Source organism: Choloepus didactylus, chromosome 11 (genome assembly GCF_015220235.1).
Source record: "Choloepus didactylus isolate mChoDid1 chromosome 11, mChoDid1.pri, whole genome shotgun sequence".
NCBI lineage: Eukaryota > Metazoa > Chordata > Mammalia > Pilosa > Megalonychidae > Choloepus > Choloepus didactylus.
The window spans coordinates 90,484,495-90,509,784 of record NC_051317.1 but is presented as its reverse complement, the minus strand read 5'-3'; the positions used below and the strand labels follow the sequence as shown (position 1 = coordinate 90,509,784).

Here is a 25,290-nt window from a genome sequence, read left to right as displayed (position 1 = left end):
ATTTTTGTAGGTAATCTAGAGGACATGCCAAGCAACAAGGTTTTGGATGTATCTGCCTAGTAAATGTAAGAGTTGAACTCTTTCTATTTAAAATAAAATTATTTTTGAGATTTTCTACAACAGTATTCAAGACTTGATATGCATGAGTATATTTTTAACCTTGAGTTAATTTTTCCCCTTAATATTTAAAGCAGAATATTTATAAAACACAGATAAGTAAAAAGAAGAAAATGAAAGTCACCTAAAGCACAGAGAGGAAAACTAAATCCTTGCAATTATATATATATGTGTATATAATTGCATATATATAATTGTATGTTTGTATGTATATATATACATACAATTATATATACATATATATACACAATTTTTGTTTCCAAAAATGGGGTCATATTGTTAAACTGTTTTATAATCTGCTTCTCCATGTAATGCCATTTTAAATGCTGGCATAGTATTCTGCCTATAACTATATTATTATTGATTTAATTAATCCTCTATTTAATATTTAATTCATTTCCTCACTTTTCAGTGTCATAAGCAATGCTGTAATATACATACAAATTTTTGGAGCTTAAGGGAAACTTACAAATGTTATGAAAATTGCAGCCCAAAGTGGTCAAGGGAATTGATCGAAATTGCGCAATTCAAAAGTTTGGCTGAGGCCATAAATGTTCTTATGACCAGTCCAGACCTCTTTCTTCTACACAAGTGGTTCTCAGCCCTGACCGCAGGTTCCCAAATGGCCTATGGAGATTTTAAAACATATGCTTGGGCCTTACTCCCGGACATTCTGATTTAATTCATCTGCGGTGGGGCCCAGGTGTTGATATTTTTAAAACTCTCCCAGGGGTTCTACACACCACACTGCTTCTGGAATCAAGAGTGCACAGAGAGATGTTCTGGGACTCTCTCAGCATTAGCTTCTGCAAGCTAAAGAGAGAACTGTATTGTAGAGCCTTTCAAAACATCCTACAATTATTCTTTATTGAGCTAATAGTACCAGAGTATAATACTCGGGTGAATTCTTCTCAATGTCATGGGGTATTTGATCTTGAAAGTTGAGAAGAGTGTATTCTTACAAGTGCTCAGATTTTAGAGAGCTTTGAGCATTTGCTTTAGCGCTGGCACAGGGGAATGCTGGAGGGCAAATGTAGTGCCACAGTTTAAGGAAAATCTGAACGTCTCAGGCTTTTCACTTCTTTTATTCACAGCTATAAAGCCCTTTAGCATTAGTCCTCAAATCATAATGTCTCTGAGCCTCATCCAGCTTGGCTAAAAACAGTCTCCCCATGCATCTTCCGGAAACCCTGGGGTTGTGTTCTGGTTTGCTAATGCTGTCATTTTGTAAAACACCAGAAATGTATTGGCTTTTATAAAGGGGGTTTATTTGGTTACAAAGTTAGTCCTAAGGCCATTAAGTGTCTAAAGTAAGGAATCAATATTTGGGTACCTCCACTGGAGGATGGCCAATGGTGTCCGGAAAACCTCTGTTAGCTGGGAAGGCACGTGGCTGGCATCTGCTTGCTTCCAGGTTGCGTTTCAAAATGGCATTCTCCAAAATGTCAGCATCAGCTTCAAAATGTCTGTCTCAGCTGCAGCAGCAAGCTCCTTCTGTCTGTGCTTTTATACAGGCTCTAATAAACTAATCAAGGCCCATGCTGAATGGGCAGAGCCACACCTCCATGGAAATTATCTAATCAGACTTATCACCTACAGTTGGGTGGGTCACATCTCCATGGAAACAACCTAATCCAAAGGTTCCAACCTAATCAACACTAATACATTTGCCCCTACAAGACTGCATTAAAGAATATGGCTTTTGGTGGGACATAATATATCCAAACTAGCACAGGTTGTAAAATGCTGGTAGGTATCTAAACAATCCCTGTAGGTCCTAGTCACCACAGCAAGCTGGTCTGAGTATCTGCAGCCTAAAACCCCAACTGTTCCACAGGGCTGTCAGTTGGACTGGAACTTGACCATCACTGCCATAAGCTTCCTGGTTGCAATGGTGCTAGACATCTCCTGTACCCTGAGCCTGGGGAAAGTGATGGAGCTTGTCTACCACTCCTCCAGGCCAGACATTGCAAGCGTCTGGAGGCAAAGCTCTAGCATTTAGAAATTCAGGTTCAGTTCATACCCACAGGTTACACCCCGGGTGCTGGACTGGGGAGAGTTCAGTGGCCATGCTATTCCCAGGACACGACTCTCTAATAAATTACAGCAAAGTGCAAGAATCCTTTCTTATGGCGGATTTGCTCCTGGGGACTCCCTGCTGTCCCTCTGTGATCTCGTTTCCACAGATCTGCATAATACATCAGAACACCGACCAAAAGTAAATGATTAAATATGAATGGAGGGAAAGGGTGTCTGCTTCCAAGAGATAAAGAATCTGTTACCCCAGTCTTCCCATACCCAGAAATTCTTTAAAGACAAAGGGCAGGGATGACTGGAGAGTGGTGCCCTGAGACAGTGGACAGAGCTATGGGCTTCAAGTCAGAAGACCTGGCTTCCCTTTCCAATTCTGTCAGTCCCAAGCTATATGGCCAAAGACAAGTCACTGCACCTCTCAGAGCTTCTGTCTCCTAGTATGTAAAGTAGAGGTGATAACTTCCATCCCTTTGATGTGCAGAAAGGATTAAGTACATAATATTTGTAGAAATATTTTGCATCCTGTAGAGCACTAGAATACCCAAAGTGATAGCTGTTTCTATTTCTTCCGTAAAGGGTAAGTGAAACTCTCAGGGGTCTCTAAGGCTCCAAGAAATTAAAAAAAAAAAAAAAAATGGACATTTAGAGCACTCACTTTAGCTCTAAAGCAGTACATCCAAACAACCCCAGCAATGCTAGGGAAGGTGAAGGGATTTCCTGAGACCACCTGGGAAGGAATATGAGCCCCAGTAGCTGTTCTTCAAATTGTCAGCTACTCAACAAGAGGCAGTTGTAAAGGTAACCAGAATCCTCAAGAACCACAAAATTCAATGTTTACCTAAAATACTATTTTACACCTGTGGAGCTTTACAAAGCATGGATGCCTGAGTCCCACCTTGAGAGAGTCTGATCTGACAGGTCTGGGTGGAGGCTGGGTGCAGCCGTGCTGAGAAGTACAGCTCTGTGCACCCTCCTCACTGCAGCAGAGCAATTCCTCAGAGTGCAGGTCTAACTGTCACACTCCCCTATCTAAACCATCTCCAGTTTTCTGTAAGGGGTGTGTAGTACTTTAATTTTTTGTTTTTTTTACCAGCACTCTATACTCATCAAGCAAAAATTCTAGTTTGTGCACCCAAAGTTGAGAACCAACAAATTAGAGGGCACAAGACAGGCAGAGGAACTAATTTGGAGATAGTTGCAATGGTCCTGGTGAGTAATGATGGGGGACCTGATGGTATTGGAGGGAAGATGGGAGGAGAATAGAACCTTATGCCCATAAGTGGTAAAATGGGTGGAACTTGGTGACTGATGAGAAGAGTCTGTTAAGGAAGGGAGAGAAGTCCCAAGAGAAGTCCCTTTTACTGAACCACTTTATTTGATCCTCTTTGAATTCAGAATCATTTTCTTACAAATTATGAAATTCCTTTGACATTTTAGATCTGGGTTTTGTCCTTTAGCCTCAACAAGTCCAGCTAAGGATGCAGGAATAATAAGAGGTTACTTTTTGCATCCAAGATATGAGGTGAGAGAGAAAAAAAAACAAAACTCTTTAATTCTACTTTTTAAAAGAACTAGTGAGTTAATTTACTGTGAAACTTTTGGGTAAACTCACTCATAGGAAGTTTGTCAACTTTTATTCCACCATGGTAAAATACTGTTTACTGGAAGTATAGACTGCATTTTGCACAGACCTCTATCTAGCCTCTCTCCCTCAGCAATTTTGAGGGATAATCCAAAAAAGAAGCGCATGGTAAATTCATTCGCACGTAGTGGAGAAAATGTGATAATGTTTACTCCTCACTAAATGAAAAGTTGTTTCTGAAAAGATGCCTATCAAGTCATTTTGCTTACATACACATGCACACACATTCACACACACCACTGTTTTACAGAAAGGAAGTTACAGAGGATTTCTTGTCATGAACAAACAAAACCAATGTGCATTTTTCATATGTTCTATGGTGCATGACACAGGGCCTTGCACTAAATAGGAATGCAATAAATATTTGCTGTATGAATGAACTGAAATCTAACAGGGCCTTTTTAGACTGGTGAAGTAGAACATCCAAGAAAAGAACATCCTCTCTTATCCTTTTGTCTTTTTCTATACCCATCTAAACCTCCATCACCAGTATTTGTATCTGTGGATATGCTTGCGAGAATCTCTTTTATACCTGGAGGAGGAAGGGAGTAGATTTTTGGTAAGACACAGACCCAGGAAGAAGGAAGAGGACTGTAGGAGGTGGAATGGTGTCTGTTCCTCACCTGGGCTCTAGAATAAATTTGAACCTCTGAGGAGAGATGGAGTAGAGGCAGAAGCTTCAATGAACAGATCAAGATTTAACGGGTGGAGCTGCTTCCAGCCCTCAGCATCTGACCGAGTATGGCGTAGAGCTGAATGGGAGACCCTTCTCCCTTCTTCAGTAAGGAACCCAGCACCACTCTGCCACTCTGCAGACTGAGAACTTTCAGACATCTAGATAGCCTGCTCACCTGATTTCTCAAGACAAACAGTGATAGTGTGGCCATTGTGCTAAGGGGCATTGTGGGCAGTGGACATGGACAAGGAGGAGCTGAAGCAGGGCAGGGAGACAGGGAGATCAGGGCTACAAGGCCAGCTGGGGGCTCATGGGCACTGTTTCTTGGAGGACTCCCAGAAAAAACTGTGGATGCTTTGAAGAAAGCTAATTTCCAGAAATTAAGCCAATAAAGAATCAAAGCATCATAATATTCTTATAAAAATATATTGTAAACATATTTTATGGTACCAGATTGAGATTTTTGGGCTAAGGCTGGATGCTGGCTGGATTACGCTGAGAATGGCAAGAAGTAACTACTGACAACTTCACATGGGAGGAAGAGATAGAAAATAATAAAAAATAATAAAATTTCTTAATATAATAAATGAGGCAGAATAATACAATTTTAAAAGAACCCTAAAAGTGAAGGAGTTCAAGACTCTACTGCCCTTAAAAGCCCCAGAAAGCATAATATTAGCAGTCTAAAACTGATGTTAGAAATGTTGATGCTGAACCATAGGTATGGATGCTGAATCTGCAATTAGAAGGAGTGTTCAAGAAAAAGGAAAATTATCAGAGAATCCCAGGATTTTAGAGTTTTTATGAAGTTTGAAGGTGTCATTTGATCCAACTTCCTTCAAATGCATGAACTTCTCTCTAACCGTTTCCCCCCCCCCCAGAAGCCACCCATACCTTTCTAGCCCAAAACCCTTCATCTTAGTCTCATTTTGTCTGAATACTTCAATGGAAAATGAAAGGGGAAGCTGGAGGACGGACAAGGAGGGAATGGATGATCCATTGGTCTACATTGTCTTTAGTCTTGGAAGAGATACACATTAAGTATTAGAAGAAAAATGCTTGGCATAGGTTCTATGCTTGTCCACAGAAGAGGCGATCATACAATGAACACTCTTTACCGGGAACTGAGAAACAGCTGTCCAGAACTGAAAATAACTCTTTTGTGCAAACTGACATTTGTCAGTATTTGGTATACAACGTCCTGTTTCAGTTAAATCCTGTCAGTTCCTATATCCTATACAAAAACAAGAAACCAGGCTACCAGGCTAAAAGAGTATTTTTAAAAAGTTTCCTTTAGGATCTCCTTTAAGATAAAATTGAAATATGTCTGCCCAATATTCAGCATGCATGTGGACCTCAAACTCTGTTAAATACCTAATGGGTCATTTATCTTGATCTTGATTGTAATAAGGTCACTGGCTTCTGTTTGATGCAAGCTAGCAATATAGGGGTTATATGATGATTTAAATAATAGTGTTGTTAGCCAAAGAGAGGGTCTTCCAAGGATTTGACTCAGTGACAAATGTACACATATTATCATTTCTTTCTTTAGATTCAATTCCAATAATGCTTAAATATTTAACATGCTCCTAAGGCTAATCAAATAGATTTGACTTAATTAACTATTAATTCAAAGCCAAAATATATTTCCCTCCATGGTTGTGTGTGTGTATTTAAGATTTTTTTAATGAGTTGATAGGTATGGACAAGTTTTAACACTCCACAATATGCCTTTCTGAAACCAACCAAGAAATTAGAAAGGGATACATGTCACAGTTACTAACAGAAACAGAAAATGTTAAAACATCCAGACATTTTTCTAATTGTTCACATCCAACAATCTGCAAATATTCTGAGAAAACATAATAATTAACAGAGATAGACACTAATGACTAGGGGCCATTTTTAGTGGGCAGACTTTTTCTGTGGCCAATATTTTAAGAATTTCACAAACAAGTCTGAATTCATGGTTTTGTTTAAAAACAACAACCAAACCCCCCCCCCCAAAAAAAATCCCAAATATGGCAACATTTGGTCCATATTTCCATATGGAAATCAGAAATCGATGAAACCTGGTGGCAGCCACGACTTTCAATCAGCAAGCCTGTGTTCTCCAGCTCACCATGGCCACACCTAGCCTACCTCACTGGGCACAAAGCCTACCTGGGCTCCTGTTGGATCTGAGTTTGGAGCCCTTGGATTGCACACGCCTCCAACCACTAACCTTGGTTACTTTCCCCTCAACTTCAGTCCTTTATCTCTTGGACCTACAAACTACCTAATCAGTGTAGTTCTCAAAGAGAGTTATTTGGCCCTTATTCCCCATTTTCTGTCCTCTTTTCCAGGTGAATCATTCTTATGTGATCCCTCCTTTTCTGCCTCTTCCCCCTCACATCCCACAGAATTTCCTTCTCAGAAGTTGGATAACGCTTTTATAATGCCAAAGAGTGAAGCAAGACTTTCCTAGAATGAACTGTGATCACATTTCTTTTGGAAAGATTATACCTAAATAGATACCTGAACTCCCTTCACATTTCACATCAGATCTACAGTGATGCCCATACAGTGACTGAGTACTAAAATTTAGAGAAAAATTTAAAGCCACTCTGACTCTGACCAGATTTGGTAGTTTAAAGCATATTTCCTCCTCAGAAAACAAGAGATTGAATCTTTGAATATAAAAACAGTTGATATGGCTTTGTATTATGGAAGGAACATTTGCTGAGTGATTTTGCATTATGGTTCAGGCTGTGCCCAAAAATAATCTGAGCAGTTTCCTCATTATGCAATGATGGTACAGTACTCAAACAGATGTAACCATAGGAGCTCAAACTTCAGAGAGTAAGAAAATGTGATTCATGGTGAAAAATATTCATGAGAGTCACTCGGTTTAGATAAGGCAATCTCCCTCAAATCCTGTTCTTCGCCATGAAATTACTCTCAGAAAAGAGAAGGATGTACTAGCTCCTCAGTCCGTGAGCTGACTTTGCTCAGGGGTTACCTCAGCTCTCCCCTCTCACTGTGCATGTAGAGATGGCTTCTCAAATGTCCACACAACTATATTCCTTGAGAATTATGAATGCTGGGGCTATCAGCCATCTGCTGTGGTCAAGGGAACTGACCCACCTTGGGGAGGAACTTCCACTCACTTTTGAGTAGATTGATGATTTTGTCTTCCACGGAGGGAACAGCTGAATTCACGCAAACTACACATTCCCAAAGCACAATAAGAAAGGTTCCGACTGTTAATATGTGCCTCACCTGGTTCATCTGGGGATGAAAAATCTGTGGTGGTGTTCATACGGAAGGTCTGTCTGGACTAGCCACTACTTTCAAACAGGTTCCAGATGTGCACTAACATGATATTAAAACAAATTGATTTTTAAAATGTCTGTGATAATATTTTTTAAAAACACAGAAAAGTACATAGAGAAAAGTTAACAAAGTTCTGGTATGAAACAGGTGCAAGAATCTTAAGGCAGCAATTGATCTTTTATTCACTTTCCCATTATTCATTTCTTGCTTCTTGTTACAGCAGAACAGGGGAGGAATACTCTTTTTTGTTTTTTTTAATCCCCCTTGGAATAGAAATAATGACAAAATAACTGAATGTTTGAGGAGTACTATTCAAGAAACATTAAGAAAAGAGCTTACTAAGTACCAGGGAAAATTTTAAGAATAATTTTCTATTTTCTACTTAAGTTTTTCCTGCATCAGAAATATTTTGGTGAGGATGGTTTATTCTTTAATTCCAAGACAAATAGGAGTATTAAGGATAATGGAATAATAGAAATATGATACTGAAAATGAAAAATCAGAAATAATCTGTTTACTGATAATGAATATCTAAGAGAGAATACACATTAGCTTCACCTATTTTCTCAGCTCTGTGAGAGGACAGCAAGACAGGAAATAAAAATTCCAAGACAACTTGGAACACTTCAAAATTCAACCCCCTAACGGAGCAACATACAGACAAAACTCAAGAGCCTCAAGCTTTAACAGGCCATAAACTGGAATTACCCTATGACTTTAAATTCCATTTGCTAGGAGAGCAGAATCTCCTATGGGTTTATCATTAAAGCATTTTAGTCTTTTAAGAAGTGACATTTTGGGATTGGTCTGGTAACCTCTTCCCAATCTTGTACCCTATGAGTTCTCATCTTTTCACCCCAAGCTCAATTTTACTTTCTTATGACTGTTCCCACTACCCCAGTACGAAGTGGCTTCTTTGAGCTCCTCACCATCACCTCCATTTCGCTTTTCACCCCTATACACACTGGCATACTGGGGTAGGGATGGGGTTTCTAATGTTACTGTGGTGATGGAGTGTCCCGCTCCTGCTAAAGTGTCCCCCTTCTGAGAAGAAGCAGATCACTTCTTGAAACACCCATAATTCAGCCCACCAGGTTTGGGTAAAAGTATGATCCCACAAGATCATTTCCAGAACTTATATAAGCAAAGAACTAAGACCAGAGATGCCCAAAGTTGGAAAGTTTGAGAACACATGGTTTGAGGAGAAAAAGTCCCCACAATTTGGGGCCTAGAGTGCAGTGCTGAGGCCTTGAGAATTCCAAGCCAAGATCCATTCACTTTCCACTGTTAACTTTAGTAATTTTGTTCTTTTTCCTTCCTGCCTGTTTTCCTCTTGTTACTAGCTGAGGAAGCCTTAAAAACCCTCACCTTGGCTGTGTACTGGCTGAAGAGGTCCTTGTCCTGAAGTGCATCCATCCAGGGAAAGAGAGAGACTGGAATGGAATGGAAATGACAGTTTGCACAGTGGAAGGGAAGGAAAGCAGGTAAGCCAACCTTTGTGCCGCTCCAAGAAAAAAAAGAGGCTGGGGAAACAGCCATGCAGTAGTGAGAATAAAGAACCTGATTCCAGGGAGACCAGTGTTCAAACCCCAACCCCACCACATATCTTGACCAAGTAACTCAAATTTTCTGAACCTCGATTTACTACAAAATGGAGATTTAAAAAGTACTTAGAGTTCTGGGTGCCTCACCTAGAATCAAGAGGAAGCTCTGGAGCCTTATTTGCTCTGGAGAGGAACATCATCTTGGAACCATGAGGAAAAAGTTAAAAGAATATCAAGGCCATCAGTCTTGACAACGTTGAACAGCTGAATCAACCCCGGCTCCCACCCACATACATTGTTGGTTCTATAATTAGGCCACTGTCCTCTGGTCTCTGTTACTTGTAGGTGAATTTCCTGATCAATGTGCCAGCCTCTGAAAACCCTTATCTCACTCAGTTGTAAGTAAATCTTTATTATTTCAGATGAGCTCTTTTAATCATGAGGTACATGTGCAAAGGGTACAGCATACTTTCAAACTCCTATTTCTGTTTTTCCCTTGGTTTAAGACATATAAATAGCATTCTCTAAGGTTTACTCATGGCAGGAAGCTCAAGGCCACACAAACAAAAGAGAAAGGTCATAGCTACTTGATCTTCAAAGCTCAGCCCAAGTGACATTATCCCTTTTATGAAGTCTTCCCTGGCTACCCCCACTCAAGAGCTTGTTTCCTCCTTTATACCTCTACTATATCATCTGCACATTTCTGTTTCAGCATTGTGATCATTCTGTTTGCAATGACTTGTTTACATGTCTGTCTCTATGCAGATGCTAGGCAGGGGCTGTGTTTTATTCACCGTTATACGTCCAGAGCCTAGCACAGCACCTGGTCCATAATTGATGTTCAGTGTTTAATGAGCAAATGAATGAAAGAGGAAATGGGCAGGAAGGAGAGGCTAGATGCTGAGATATCTCCTCCATTTCTTCCTTCCCCACCTCAGCACCTTTCTCCTCACTCCTCACATCCAAGTTCCCTACCCTTTCTGTCTCCCTATAGAGTCCCTGTCCTGGGCCTCAGGAAGCATCACTTTGGCTGAGAGATTAGGAAATTCTTGGGTATGGGGGGAAGTGTTGTAAATCAGATCATAAAATCTGCAGCTAGGGAAGCCACATTACACAATCCCGGCCAAGCAGATGTTCATGGAAGTTGGTGTGTCAAGTTTCTGAGCAAGTCCTTCAAAACAGGGACACACTTAATTGCCTTATGTCTTTGCCTTTTGCTCCCTGCCCTTCCTATTGCCTGGAACATGGACACAATTTCTGGAGCTGCAGCAGCAATCTTAGGACCTTGAGGAAAAGGCCTGGATTTCTATAGAAATCTCAGCCCTGAAATTCTTGAATCATGAACCAATGCTTGCAACTATCCACTGACTAGATTTTATTATTATCTGAGAAAAAATACATCCTTATTTGTTTAAGTCCCTGAAGGTTAGTCTTTGTTACTTGCAGCTGAAGATAATTCCTAACTGATAAGCTAGTCTTCTCTCCGTCCCTCAGATGTGCCATAAACAGATCATCTTGGGGTCTTTACATTTGCTGTTCCCACTGCCTGAAGTGTTTTCTCTCAGATTATCACATGACTGGTCCCCTCTCACAGTCAGATCTCAAGTTAGAATGTCACCCTCGCATCACCCTATCTGAACATAATTGCCCATACTGCATCATCCTTTCAAATCATCCAGTTTTATTTCTTCACTACATTTATCACTATCTGAAATGCACCCATTTGCTTGTTTATTCTCAGTCATCTCCCATCATGAATGCAGGGACTTTATTTAGTTCAGAGCTGTTTTACCTATAGTACCTAGAACAGCATGTGGTACATGGTAGGTGTTCCACAAATACGTTCCCAGGGAAAGCGATCGCTTCCAGAGTTGGAAAGAATATATTTCCCCATAGAAAATACTGTCATATATCTTGAATAGATTTATAATTTTTAGGAAATTATAGGTAAAATATTTTTATTGCCTAAAATTATATATATATATAAAAACATTGTTTATATGGGATAATGAGTTTCAAGTTCAATTTCCCATAATTAGCTCATTATAATCTTGACTAGATTGCTTTGCAGTTACTTTCATATCTAGAAAACCATGCCTCCCTGAGCTATTCAGCTGCTGCCCCACCTCTAATTCCTAATAGTTCATCAGATACTAACTCCTTGACGAAATTTTTCTTTGACTTATTAAGAGGTTAAAAAAATTTTTAAGTCCCACTCAATCTCAGATCTTTTTAAAACTGATTTCTTGAGTGCCACTATTTATTCTCTTTGCAGACCCTATCCCATTTCATATCCTGTCTTGTGAAAATTATACTCTAGTGCTTTCAAAGGCACTTTGCTTAACTTCCTGCCCTTCCAAATATAAGTAGTTCCTGAATCTCGTATCTTTTCCATGGGTCCATTTAAAAAGATCAAAATGTCTTCTTAATCTTTTTGGGACCCTTTCCTCTGTTTTGTTTTCAGTTTGAGGAGCATAGCAGACTATGATGAAACTGCAAGTAAGATGACATTCTGGAGAGTGAATTTTTCCTATTAATGGCTAAAGTGTATGCCCTTACCGACAGAAACCATGTCCCTGGATTAATAGGATAGGGTTATCCTCCTACACACACTCAAGGAATAGAAAGTAGACCAGTCTGAGTAAGTGTGGTGATAGGTAAGTCCAAGAATACAGAGTGGGTACAGAGATCATTAATTGCCTCCCATTATCTATTCTCTCCCTTTTTCTTAGTAATAAAGCTCTGATTTTATTTAAAGTGTCAATGCCAAAAGAATACATTTCCCAGTCTCCCTTGTAGTTAGGTGTGACCGTGTGATGTAATTCTGGAAGATATTTTGTTTGGGACTGCTGAAAGAAAGCTGATTCAATGGGGAAGTGCAGCTTTTTGCCCTTCCTTCTTTCCTCCTTCTTTTAGTCTGGAACTTGGACCAGACTGAATAGCTGGAGCTCCTGCAGCCATCTTGCACCATAAAGTAAGGTTGAGGACAGAAGCCATAAACTAAGAATGGAAGACAGAATGATGAGTTCATGGAGCCACTATCCCAATTTTGAATTGACCATTCTAGGGCTTCCTTTCATGACACAATAAACTCTGGTGTCTTTAAGCAACTTTGAGTTTTTTTTGTTAAATGTAGCCAAATATAATCCTTTTTCAACACAGAGGCTCACTTGGGGAGCTTTTTAAAGTATCCCAATGCCCAGGCTGCATCCCAGACCAATTAAATCAGAAACTCTAGGGATAGAACTCAAGCAATAGTAGTGCTTAAAGGTTGAGAAGCATTGCTTTTAGCCACCAGGCATCATATTTAGCATGTTAAGAATCTCTTGGGGACAGAGAGAGTGTTAAAAATCCAGACATCCAGGCCTTGCTTCCCAGGGATTTTGATTTTGAGGGTACCTGAGGTAATTCTGATACAGGTGATTCAGGGATCACATTTGAGAAACACTGCTTTAGGCAATGGAGAACTTGGGGGAGTTTTAAAACAGAGAAGTGACATGATCAGTGGGGAGTTTTAGGAGGATTGGCCTAGATCTACTGAATAAGTTATAAAGAGGGGTGAGACCGAGGCAAGTAGTCCAATTGGGAGCACAACAGTTTATGGCCTGAGGAGATACAATTCTGAACTTAGTACAATGACCACAGAAATTGGGGGTGGAGTGGGGAAGGAGAGATACTACAGACACTGCAAAAGACAAAACACTACAGGATTTGGAAATTGATGGGATGCATGGTAGCACAGATCAAGATTTTTATTCTTAGTGATTTAAGAATACTCTGGGGCTTGACTTCTTCTAGGTTACTATGTATTTCCCCTTTTGCTTGAACTGAGTTAAACTAATGTAGGTTATTAGTTTACTATGTATCTACTGCTGCAGATGTTAAGTTGATTTTGTTAATGTAATTATATCTGGAGTTTCTCATTAGATCATAAACATTTATTTGCTAAATGAGCCCTTCTATTTAAAGACTCAGAAACTTTATCTTAACAAGAGTCTGTTTCACAAATAAGTTTAGTGTGTGTTTTGTATATGATATAGACAAGCAATTAAATGTTTTTCATCATTTTTTTAAAAAAATCATGTCTTGAAGAGCAAAGGAAATCAACTGAGTAGCATTATGGTTCCTGTTCCAGAGCTGTGCTTTATATAGATATCTTCCTGGGATGAGACACAATTAAACTCTCAAGGGCTAAAATGTTTTAAATGGTTTGAAAAGGCAATCTCAACGGTAAATGATTATGTAATTGTTCAGCGTAAAGCTACCAAGCAGACAGATGTTATGGTGACAGTTTTATCAAATAAACTCAATTAAACATGATTATTTTGTAGGTAATTCTAAAATATGTACTACCCGACGATTTGTTGTAATGACACCTGTGCCTCAGAAATTGATCTTAGGCTCTTCAAGCCCTCTGTTATTTAAAAAACAAAATAATTTTAGAATTACAGCCCAGAAAAAATAACACAGATAATAGAAATGCCATACATTTACGGTAATAATTTCTCTATTCTTACAAGTCTGTGGCAAGACACAGTTTCTTTTAAGAGTAGGTTTAAAATATACCAAATGGACTTATATAACAAACAAGACGCACATATGAAGCATCACTCAGCTAGCTACTTGGAGTGCAAAGATGAATGAAATATGGCCTTGCTCTCATGAACTTCATAGCAAAGTTCATTTTTGATATAATTTTCTCTTTGTCAGAGCATGTATTAAGATGGCTCTAACAGGGTGAAAGCCATTAGTCTATTAAAAAATATAAAAAGTCTAAACTTCAGTAGGGAATGGGAGAGCTCTTATTTAGATTCCATATCACTTTTAGTTTAGCTGCTAAAAATAGCATTCTTCTTTTAACCCGGGGTGAGTCAATAACTTGCCAGAGGAGGCTTATGGTCCTTAAGCACAAGCACCACCAAGGGACCACCACCTGCTCACTTCTCCCATCCGCACCAGGGAAAGTGAATGCCCTGGTATGGATTGCTAGGTGCCTCTCCTATTCTCCCCAGGATTCTCCCCTTCATTTGGACTTCTGTTCCACCTTCTGATATCACTAAATAAATTGATTAGGGCAAAGTAGTAAGCATATTGAGGGTTAGTTCCTTTATGAACACATCCATTTCATACAGAAAACATTCTATTCTGTATCACAATCTCCATCCCTGATATGAGCTATGATCCTGCAAATGATAGAACACTGGGCACTAGGAATTCTTTGTGAGAAGGCATAGAGTGTGTAGATGATCCTGGGCACATGCCATCCCCCCAGGGCAAAGAACTCAAAATGTGCATTCTACTTTAGGAGGGGCAAGGAAATTGTCTCCCATCATTGTCTCTAATGGATAGGATATTCTTTCCGTGTAGATACACTGTGCCTTTCACTATTTGACTACTGCATGTTACAAATTTAAAAGCAAAATTCTCTGTAACAGGAAGGGAAAATAAAGGACATGGGGTGGCATGGCATGTCTGCCAACCTCAGGCCTCATTTACTAACAGCAGAGGCTGTCACTACCTACCCAAGGCCTCCTCCACCTGAAGCTGAAGCTGCCTCTGTGGTCACCAACCCTTCTTCCCTCCTCTGCCACCCCACATAACTGCTGCTGCCTCAGCAAAAGTAGTGAAAGGCAGCGTGACTGATGGAGCTGCAGTTCTCTATTCTCCCCACTCCTCACTCTCCCACCTCCCAGCTTCCTAGCGAATAGAACAAGGGACAGGGCAAGAAGCCAGCTAGAAGTGGGGCTGGGAAAACAGAGCAGAAAAAATCAAATAGGGATCAAACAGAAACAGAATGAAGAAATAAAGAAAAAGAAAAAAAAAAAAAAAAAGAAACAGAATGAAGAAAAAAAGAAAAAGAAAAAAAACAAAAACAAAAAGCAAAAAACATAAACCAGAACAAGAGGAGACATGGAAGGAGAAAAGGAGAGAAATACACAGGCGGGTTAGGAAAATCATTTCATGAGGGAAAAACCTGACTCTGTAGTCATGGATCTCTAGGATATTCATTTGGTAAAATATTAGAAAATTCAGATTCATCTTGTTAACACAGTATGTTCACATCATCACAAATTATTTCTGGAATTCAATCATCAAAATTCCTACACAGTGCTTATTTTTTTAATCCCAGTTCTATAGACAAATTTGGGGGGATTCTATATGAATTAACATAGAACACTGGAATGATGAAGCCAGAAGACTCAGAAGTCATTCAGTTCAACCTTCTCATCAAGGTGTACAGAGAATTGAACAGGCTCAGCCAATGTCACAAGTCTATACCAGAACTAGGTCAAAAGATTTTGAAAATATTACATGATTTATGAAGAATCTAGGTTGATTTATACAAAGAAAATATTTCTAAACTTAACTACTTTTGAAACCTCACATCTCCATATTATTTTAAAGGTATTCAAGAAAAGGTTTTTTGATAGCCATCTGGGAAACTTCAACCTAGAAAATACCACAAAGCATAATGTAAGAAACCAAAGTAAACAAGGATATAGTCCAGCAAAAATGTTTACTTGAAAAATATTTGATGGATTAATATATTTTTTTAATAAATGCATCTTAGACAACCTGAATTTTAAATCTCTTAATTACAGTAATACTAATCTGCACTTAATAATAGCTATCACACACATAGCATTAGACAATCTTCTAAATGCTTGATATATGTTAATTCACTCAATCCTGACAATATCAGATGATAAAGTTCCCACTATTTATTAACCCCATTTTGCTGATTAGGAAACTGAGGCCCAAAGGGACAATATCTTTGCCCAAAGTCACTCTATTCATGAATAGTAATACTGAGACTTGAACTCTGGCCATCTGACCCCAAAGTCTAGGTACTGAGCCATGTATGATACTGCCACACCACCCTCTGAAGCAATTTACATATTAATACACACACGGATTCCCTAGTAAGTGGTAAAGCCAGCATTTTACCCAGCTCTAATCTGACTTAGTCAATGCTCTTTCCCATCACACTGCGCTGCCTCTCTCATTCTCTCACTTACACCTCATTCTTAAGATCTGGAACAAACCTTTCTACACTCTCCCTCTCTTTAGTGGCTACTAACAGAAGGTAGCGGTGCAAGAAAGATCCAGTCCAATGCAGATGCTATGGTCTCCATGGCAGCAGCAGCATAGAAATGGGAATCCTTACCACCAGCCGACCAGTAGCATACACTCCAGGGGGTTGCTGGAGGATGTCAGTTCCTCTAGGTCACCCTCACCCTGTGTGTCTGCTCCTCCCTACTTTTCTCAGGAGGTAGTGTGGTTAATGAAAGAGGCACTAGACCAGGCAGGGTTCTAGTCAGAACAGTCTCAGATTGGCAGGGTGCCATCTATAAGCTGGCCATTATGCTACCTGCTTTACATATTTGCCTCACTTATTCCCCATGGGTGGACATGACAACTAGTTTACAGATGAGGGGATTAAGATTCAGAGTTAAGTAATTTTGCCAAGGTCATAAAAGTCGGTATTCTGCCCAGGTCTTCCTGAACTCCAAAGTCTTCACTGCTACTCTATCAAGTTGTCTCTACAGTCACCTAAATCCTCTGAGCTTCAGGCTCCTCAAATACAAAACAAGGAGACTGTGCTAAATCGTACTCTTTGTGGCATCGACCCTGATGGATTCTTCTGCAGTGCCTCAGTAGTCACTTTAAGAAGGAACTCCAAGGTTACAGGGTCACAGGCCACCTGACCACCCCAACACACACACACACTCATGCACACACACACATGTGCACACACATCACATGCATCAAGCAGTACAGAGCACTGGCACTTTAACCTGCCTTATATATTTGGCTTTCCACATTTAGATTGAGGAAAGGATTCTCTGCCAATAAAAAAACCATTTGGGGATCACTCTACCAAGTGATCTTTAAGGCCCCTCTTGGCTTTAACACCTGAGAGAGGATCAGAGTTGTAACGATATAATAACTTTGGTAAATCAAGTCAGTCAGAAGAGATTTCACATTTATCTGGCTGGTTTTATCCAGAAAATATCCACTGTCTTTCTGCTGATCTAAACACAATTTGAGAAGGTATTTTGATTGTGCCTGTGAAGATGGCCTTCTTACTTGGTCATAAACACAGTCTTGAGTTTTCTTCTCATGTGGTCACCATCCCTTGAGGTTTTCAGCTGGTCAGGGATGAAAGAGATGCAGAGAATTCTTTAATTCTAACTCATAGTTTTTTCTTCCTCTCTATTTATCCTGCCTCGTTCTCTTTTAACCCTGTCCACCTCCTACCCTGTCTCCCTCTGGTCCCAAAGCTAGCTTATAGACAGGGAAGGGGTAGTCTGGGTTGGTAAGAAATTAGTGAATTAATTTACTCCTTTGAGTTCTGCCTTTTCCCCACCTGTATTTCTGCCCAGAGCAAAGCATTTGTGTTTAAATGATAGTTAATGGGCAAGAATCTTGATAAATTTTCCCCATCCCTATAGCTAACTCCCCTTTCATTAAAGACAATATATGTAGAGAAGAATAAAGTCAATGAAAAGCCAAGTGTTTATCATGGTGATGGTTATCATAACCTTTTTTAAAAAAATTTGTTAAGATATACTTTATGTGCTATAAAATTCACTCATTTTGAAAGTGCATTTCAATGGCTTTTAATAAATACACAAAGTTATACAACCAGCACCACAATCCAATTTTAGAATATCTATAAATCAACTAATCTACTTTCTGTCTCTATATGTTTGCTTTTTCTAGACATTCATATAACAGGATCATACAACATGGGGTCTTTTTAACAGGCTTATTTCACTTAGCATAATGTTTTTGAGGTTCATCCATGTTGTAGCATGTATCAGTACTTTGTTCCTTTTTTACATAATACCTTTGTAAATCGCTGCATTATATAGAGGAAACAGCACGGACTTTAGAATCATGTAAACCTGGGTCTGAATCATGGCTCTGCCACTTAGCTATGTGACTTTGGGCAAGTTCCTTAACCTCTCTGAGACCCATTTGTAGAATAAGGATAATAATCCCTTCCTCAGAGCTGTTCTATGAATTAGCTGCATTATACCAGAAAATCATAGGCACTCAAGAAATCCTTTTCTCTTCTCTACATTCCCCAAGAACTTCTGCTTCTCTGAAATTTACCTTGCTTCAAACTTTAAAGTGAATCCTACAGCCTCCCTATCAGCCATCACATCCAGTTTGAAATGAAAGCCCACGTAACAAGCAATATCAGAAACGGAGTTCTGCCAAGGAGAATCACATCCTTCATTAATGGAGCCCAGATGGTGGGGATCTAAAGGGATTTCCTTCAATTATATTGCTGTCGTTTTTCATAAAGGAGGTTAAACTGTGCTTAATTGTTATTTTAAGGAGGAAAATGTGTCAAATTCTACCCTGGAACACTTTATGGAGGTGGCCTTACCTCTGCGAGGCTCTAAGAAGACTCTTTTCCCACTAATTCCTATAAAAGTGCTCCCATTATCATCAACCCACAGATAACATAAAAGCAATTAACAAAGAGTCATGAACTCTGGGGTAAGTAAAATCCACCTCAAATCCTCAAAACTCACTTTCTTAGCTAGTGGTTTCAGACCCTTTATTTCCTAAACCTTTGGAAGAACCTGAACTTTAAGTGTGTAGCAAAATAGCCTGGACTGTCCTCCTTGTACATCTCTCCAGTCCACCTTCTCTGATGAGGACATGTCATCGATTTGAGTCCCAACTAAAGGGATCCTGGGTGTAACCCTACCCTACACTCTTGGACACAAAGTTTGCAAAGACGCTCCCCCTTAGCCCTGAAAGTAAAGTTCTCTGTTCTAAACCTGTTCTTTCTTCAGAATCAATTGTTTCTCTACAGTTTCAAATCCACCACTGCTCCCATTCATATTCTGATTGTTTTTCCTCCCTTGTCTGGGATTTATCACAGCTGCATTTCTTACTGGAATTCCTGAAGCACTCAATTCCTCTCCACCTCCACTGCCAGAGACACTCCCAGACTCCCTTCCTGCTAAGTACTGTATAACAGCTAGAAAAGGATAGGCTTCTCAATAGTTCCATTAAATAAAATAGGTTTGGAACATATTTATCTCTCACTTTGAGGAGATTAGCACTGCATATCTTTTTTTCATGATATAAAATGCCCATTGTCAAATGTAAACTAGTTATTAGAAGACGTTTTATGTACCAATAATAGTCACTATATATCAGCATTAGGGGTTGCAAAGAGTGATTCTTCCAATTAGGTAAATTAGATATATTTTTTAAAAATGATCAGTCTGCACATTACCAGGTGAGTCTGACTAATTTGAATTTCAATTATGACAGTCATACTTACACAGATAAACAGATAAAGGCTATGTTCAGATTAAATCCAGCATTTCAATTAATATATTTGTTTCCCTCTTCTAGGTACTTATCTTGAAAGTAGGAACCCTTAACAAAATCCATGGCTAACTTTTCTCCCAATATTGGGAGATGAGGAAGGAGAGGATGGGGTCTCAGGAGGAAAGTTTTCACTCACTGTATTGTCACCTACCGTAGGTCTGGAAATCCATAAATGTGATAAAATAAATAGAAGTAATTGGGGCAGGGGCATACATATCTTAGGTTAAGTTAGATTTGTGAACTTCCCTAATCTTTAAAAAGCTTTCCTTATGTTTAAACATCCCTTTTATATCACTACAGTGAAGAAAGTAATTTATATCCAAGACTTTATTTTAGGGGTTTTATTTTAACTGGTATCATAGGAATTTATCTGATGGTATAAATAGTTTAGTAAATCTAGGGTTTAGTAAAGATTTGCTTGTCTACTTCACAGGCCTTTTGTTCAGCAGCAAATGAAAAAATCACCTTGAGGCATGATGATTTAACTTTAGTCTGATGCCCACACACTCAAAAAAGAATTATAAGCCCCAAATTCCAGTGTGTGGCCAGCAGATTGAAAATTAATTTAAAAAGAAATCACTTAGTGACCAAAATCTTTTATATGTATACATGGAGCACACAACTTTCATATAATGGTTTGGCATATGGTTTGTTTACAGCTCTCTAGAAATCCCTGATCTCAAAGTGATCAGTTAAAACCCCAAATTTGCAGATACCCACTTGAGGCCTTGGCCACCATAAATCTGTCAGCATCCATGCATTATTTATATGAATTATCAAATAATGCCAAGTGTCTCCTACCCCGAGATGGCGGCAAGTTTTTGGTGTGCCTGACGGGCCATTTCACAGCCTCTCGTTCTTGTCTTGTGCATTTCTGCTCGGAGTGAGGGGCAGCTGATGGAGACGTCCCCGATAGAAATGACCAACTCTCGGTATAGGGCCACTTGCGTGTTGAACTCTTGCACAAGCTGGAAAAGAAGCAAGTTTCTTTCACAAAACACCATCAGAAAGTTTCCTACTTTAGTGTGCATAAACAGGGGGCCTTCACTGACCCCTCATCTACCTCCTCAAATCTCTAGCTAAGGAGCCTATGACTTCTTTAAAGTTGGAAGCAAAAAGATGTCACTTTTTCTTTGTCCAAAGCAAGTATTTATTTTCGGCAGGGCAGGCCTGGTCATGGAAGCTCTATTTTCAGATCTACTTGCCTCCACCGGGTCAGTTTCTGAGAAACAAGAGCTTATTTGGAGAGCTAACATGCCACTCCCAGGTCACCAGAGAATAATCCTGGTGACTTCCGCATAGACGCTCCTCTCTACTACTGCAAGGAGGTTGGATATGGATTTGAAGTTGCATGAGGACAAAAACCAATGGTAGGGTGTAATAGGCAAACCATTCACCTCCTGCCGGCCAGTGAACCTCTCTGGCTTCCTAGCTTGACGAGAAGACCCACCACAGCCTAGGCGCTGGAACCTTCGTCCTCTCCGCAGCACCCCGTGCGCTATGTTTGGGTTTGCTTGCGACTGTCTCCCCACAAAGGCAGCACCCTTGCCGCCCCACCCCCCCACCCCCACCCGTTCCCTCCGCGGTGAGCGAGCCAGTTCACCGTGTCCTTCGCATCCACCATTCTCCGAGGGGGAAGAGACACGACCTGCAGCCGCTGACACCCAAGACTCTTGCCGTGGCACTTCCCTTCACGGGGTCATTACGACCCGGGTGTCACCCGGAATTTGGGGGACTGCAGATTTAAAAATAGAGCATGTGCACGTGATTGGCAAAGAAGAGCTGAAGGGGGTGGGGAGTGGCTGGCACTCAAGCAAACGATTAACATACACGACTCCCCCACCCCCTCTCAAGAAGAAGAGAAAAAAAAAAAAAAAAAAAAGAGGCGCAGTTTTCACCCACCATCTTGCAGTCGTCCAGGGCTCGTTGGGTTTTGTGAGCGCTCTCGGAGCCGCTGCCCCTGCGCTCCCAATCCCCGCTCTGCAGCTGGGGCTTGCTGATCTGGAAGATCGAGGAGCGGGTGGACCGGCTGGGGCGCTTTTTGCGCCCATTCGGTGCAGAACTCATGCATACACATCCACCAAGCCCAAGCCGCTGATGCAGTGCGCCCCGGCGCGGGCGGCCCGGTACTTGCCCTGCGCGCCGCCGCCGAGCAGCCGGAGCGGGGACCAGAGACGCGCAGCTCAGAGGGTTGGGGCTGGCTGCGCGGGTGGGTAACCTTCAGCTTGAAGGAGAGCGGGGGAAGCTCTGGCTGTGCAGTGCAGCATCGCTTCCACTAGCAGCGAGAAATGGGCTCGGTCAAGTTCTGCTCAGCAGCATTGCGGGCCCTGTCCCGAGAGCTGGGCGCTGGCGCGGGCTCGCACCACCTTCCCTTCGGCATGGATTGCAAGGCTGGGCAAGAAGAAACGCGCCGCCCGGCGGTTGCGAGTTTCCATTCAGATAGGGGAGCAGCTTTCAAAGCCTGCGCCGCTACTTGGGGGGCGGGGGGTGTTGCTCTTGCTTCACTGTCTTCCCGCAGCGGCAGTGGGTTCGTCTTTCCTTTCCCTCCTTGGTCTCCAGGCCTGGAAGGGCTGGCTGTCTCCGAAGCAAGCAATTGGCTCTAATCGGCTGCCTTGATCCCTAGTTTCTACGGGCTCATCTGTTTGGAGATCCCAAATGAAGCCGTGGCGGGACTGGCAGACGCAGGGAATCGGTCCGGCTGACGTTGTACGCCGCCCCGCACATTGATAGGACCGGAATACTGTGATCGGTCCATACATTCCCCTCTCCCCTCCCCCCACAGTTTATGCATTTATCCAATCAAATCCCCGGGAACATCAATTGCAATATTACTTCATCTGCTCTATTATTAGAAAGGAAAAGTGTCATCAGAGTGGAGCACATTGCCACATGCTGGGACCTAAACATGGATTTTAAGTAGACCGGTGTGGACTTGAGGCCCTCACCATCTAAGATGTCTGGAACCACAGATTTTCAAAGTCTAAACTGAGGAAAGAGTGAGGTTTTCACTTCAAATGGAAAATCTCTTGATAATATAAAAGCTTTCTTTCTCCGTGGGTTTTTGTTTCTTTGTTTTGTCTTTGTTAAATTGGGGGTGGGTGGTGGGGAGCTTGGAGCAGGGGAGTGGGGCAGAACTGCACGGTTCAGTCAAATTGATCCTCATCCCATCCTACTTCAACTGAGAAAGGACTCTGTCTGAATTCTAGAGTCTCAGGACCTAACTGAAAGTTTCCCAATAGAGACTTGGGCAAGTAAGAGTCAACAGGCTACCCTGTTCCCACAAAATTGCCCTCATGCCCTTTATGGGACATTAGTGATCCAAAGGCCAGTGGAGGTGGTCCCGGAAAGGAGAGAATGCCAGCGTGAAAGAGGGAGGGCGTGAGATCCTGGAAGGAATAGGAATGGGGAGTGCTCATTCAACTCTAATGCTCTGAGAAAGGTTGTTCCCATAATTGACCTGTTTGGAGGGGACAGATAAAAGGATCTGCCACTGGGGGGCTTGTCATATGTTTGAAAAGCCTTGAGTTTCCTGGTCAAGTTCTCAAGGGGATGTGAAGAGTACACAGGGAGAGAGCCAGAAATAGCCAGGAAGGCTAACACCCTAGGGAGGGTGGCTCCAGAATTTTTTAATTATTTATTTTATTTTATTTTATTTTTGCAAGACAAAAAAAATTGGGGTGGAGGTCTAAATGGATATTCAGCAGCATTTGCATAGTATTTCACAAATGACTGAGAGTCAGTTGTCCTTATTAAATATTGGGCATGTGGGTGGGGGATCCTTCTGTGCCACTGTCCTGTAAGTGTTTTGATAGCCCAGAGACCAGGGTGAAAAGGCTCTTCTGTTGGCAGAATCTCCCCAAATGTAGTAAGAGAAAAGAGATTAACCCTTAGTCAACTCCCTGACTGTTCCTTTTCCCCTTGGTCTCAGTTTTTTCTCTAGTTCATTTGTGTAGGGAGCAAAGTTTGGGGAAATTATTAGGCGGCTGAGACTTACTGAGTGGTGGGAGTGGTGGGAATGCTGAGAAGGAAGGTAGCAGAAGGGGCTAAGGGACCTTAAGGAGGGATGGATAATTCCCATTTGTAAATTGTTTGCAGTCCTGTGATATAAATATCTTTAATTACCACTAATTAACACCCCCCCACCCCCCCCCACCCCCGCCACACAGACAACTTCAAGAAAAGTCTGCTATAGGCCCCATTGGTTGTACTTTGGAGAATTAAAAATAAAGTGGTTGAGTTTCACAAGTGGATGGACATAGGATGAAGAGAGCAGGACACTGGAGGTCAGTCTGCTGGGTATCTTTTCCCACCACTCTATTATTTCATCCCCTTTCCCTGCAGGAAAATAGTGACTGCCATCAGATTTGAGCATCTCAAAGCTCCTCAGTAGTAGTTTTCTACTCCCGCTACAACCATCTGGTTTCTCCTCCCTCCTCCTGCCTAGAGACAATTTCAACAAATTAAAAGAAAAAAAAAAAAAAAGGCAACATAATGACACTGCCCTCTTTCTGTGTTATATTACTTGCAGGAGGTGGGAAACTCGGAGAATAAAAGGGAATAAATGGCTTAAACACAAATGTCATGTCTGAAGGAGAATTATGGACTTGGAAACCCTCTGGGGGATTAAATTAAAATTGTCATTTGTAGGTGCTCCTTGGCCTTTTCTTATACACAACCCAAGCCATTTTCCTAAGAGGGGAGAAAAATAGCATCAATCCCAGAGCTGTCTCTCCCAGCAACAAATGCTGCAATCAGAATAGCAGCAGGCAAGTTTAGTTCCCTCACCTTCCCCCACATTCACAACAGCATGAATTTACATTCCCGGGGCTGTCTGGCTGCCAAGTAGAAGGGTAAAGTGCAGTTGGAAATCCCAACAACAAGGGACCATTTTCTGGTTATCCAGACCCAATTTGGGTACAATCCTGATAATAGGTCCTCTGTGAGTATACATGGCTTTGACCCAGTCACTTCCTAGATTCACTCTAACCTAAGGTCCACCTCTCATTTCATATACTCTCTGTGGTAGTTTTAGAGAATTCATTTTGATTTGAAGTTTTAAAAAATGAATATCAGTTTAGAGTGAATATAAGGCACGGTTATGTTTCTTTGAATAGGTGTTATAAGGAACAACAGTGGGACCCAAAGATGAACACCTCAAACTGGGCTAGCCTCTCATGAAAGGAAATATTAGAAGGCAGTTTTCCTCTGGGAATAAAGTTCCAAGAGGGGAAAAAATGAAACAGGACCTTATCTGTATGGATCTGTGGCAGAGTCAGAGGCAGAGAAAAATACAGTTAGATGCTGGGTTCTGAGAAGTTGGGAGATCTGAAGGGAATGATGAAATTGTTCTTGGTTGGTGTCAAGAGATAAGAATTTAAATTATTATGAAGAACTTTGTGAATAAGCTAAGCAATTTCCACTAAAAACAGGAAGAAGTACAGTATAGGGAGAACATTTACTTATTAATTTCACAAATATTTTTTAGCGCTTTTATTAGGAGCATATCCAGATTTTGTTGCTGAGAAAGATTATGCAATCTGGAGCACCTTCTTTATGAAAAAGAATCCAATATTTTAAATACAAAATTAGATATGTAG

General features: G+C 40.9%; 1 protein-coding gene across 4 annotated transcripts in view; it reads right to left on the bottom strand.

Annotated features, from left to right (window-relative positions):
* LOC119506428 (regulator of G protein signaling 7 binding protein) overlaps window positions 1-22,404 on the bottom strand; it is a 135,231-nt gene extending 112,827 nt beyond the window's left edge. Inside the window, exons 1-2 of one of the 4 annotated variants that reach the window (XM_037799472.1) lie at window positions 21,596-22,404; window positions 20,495-20,661 (exon numbers count right to left, since the gene is read on the bottom strand). In XM_037799472.1, the coding sequence (XP_037655400.1) occupies window positions 20,495-20,661; window positions 21,596-21,760 (332 nt within the window). In that variant the 5' untranslated portion in view covers window positions 21,761-22,404. Of the gene's footprint in view, window positions 1-20,494; window positions 20,662-21,090; window positions 21,213-21,296; window positions 21,416-21,595 lie in introns of those variants that run through there. The other 3 variants (XM_037799469.1, XM_037799470.1, XM_037799471.1) reach the window with 3 other exon arrangements.
* Between the last annotated feature and the right edge of the window lie 2,886 nt (window positions 22,405-25,290).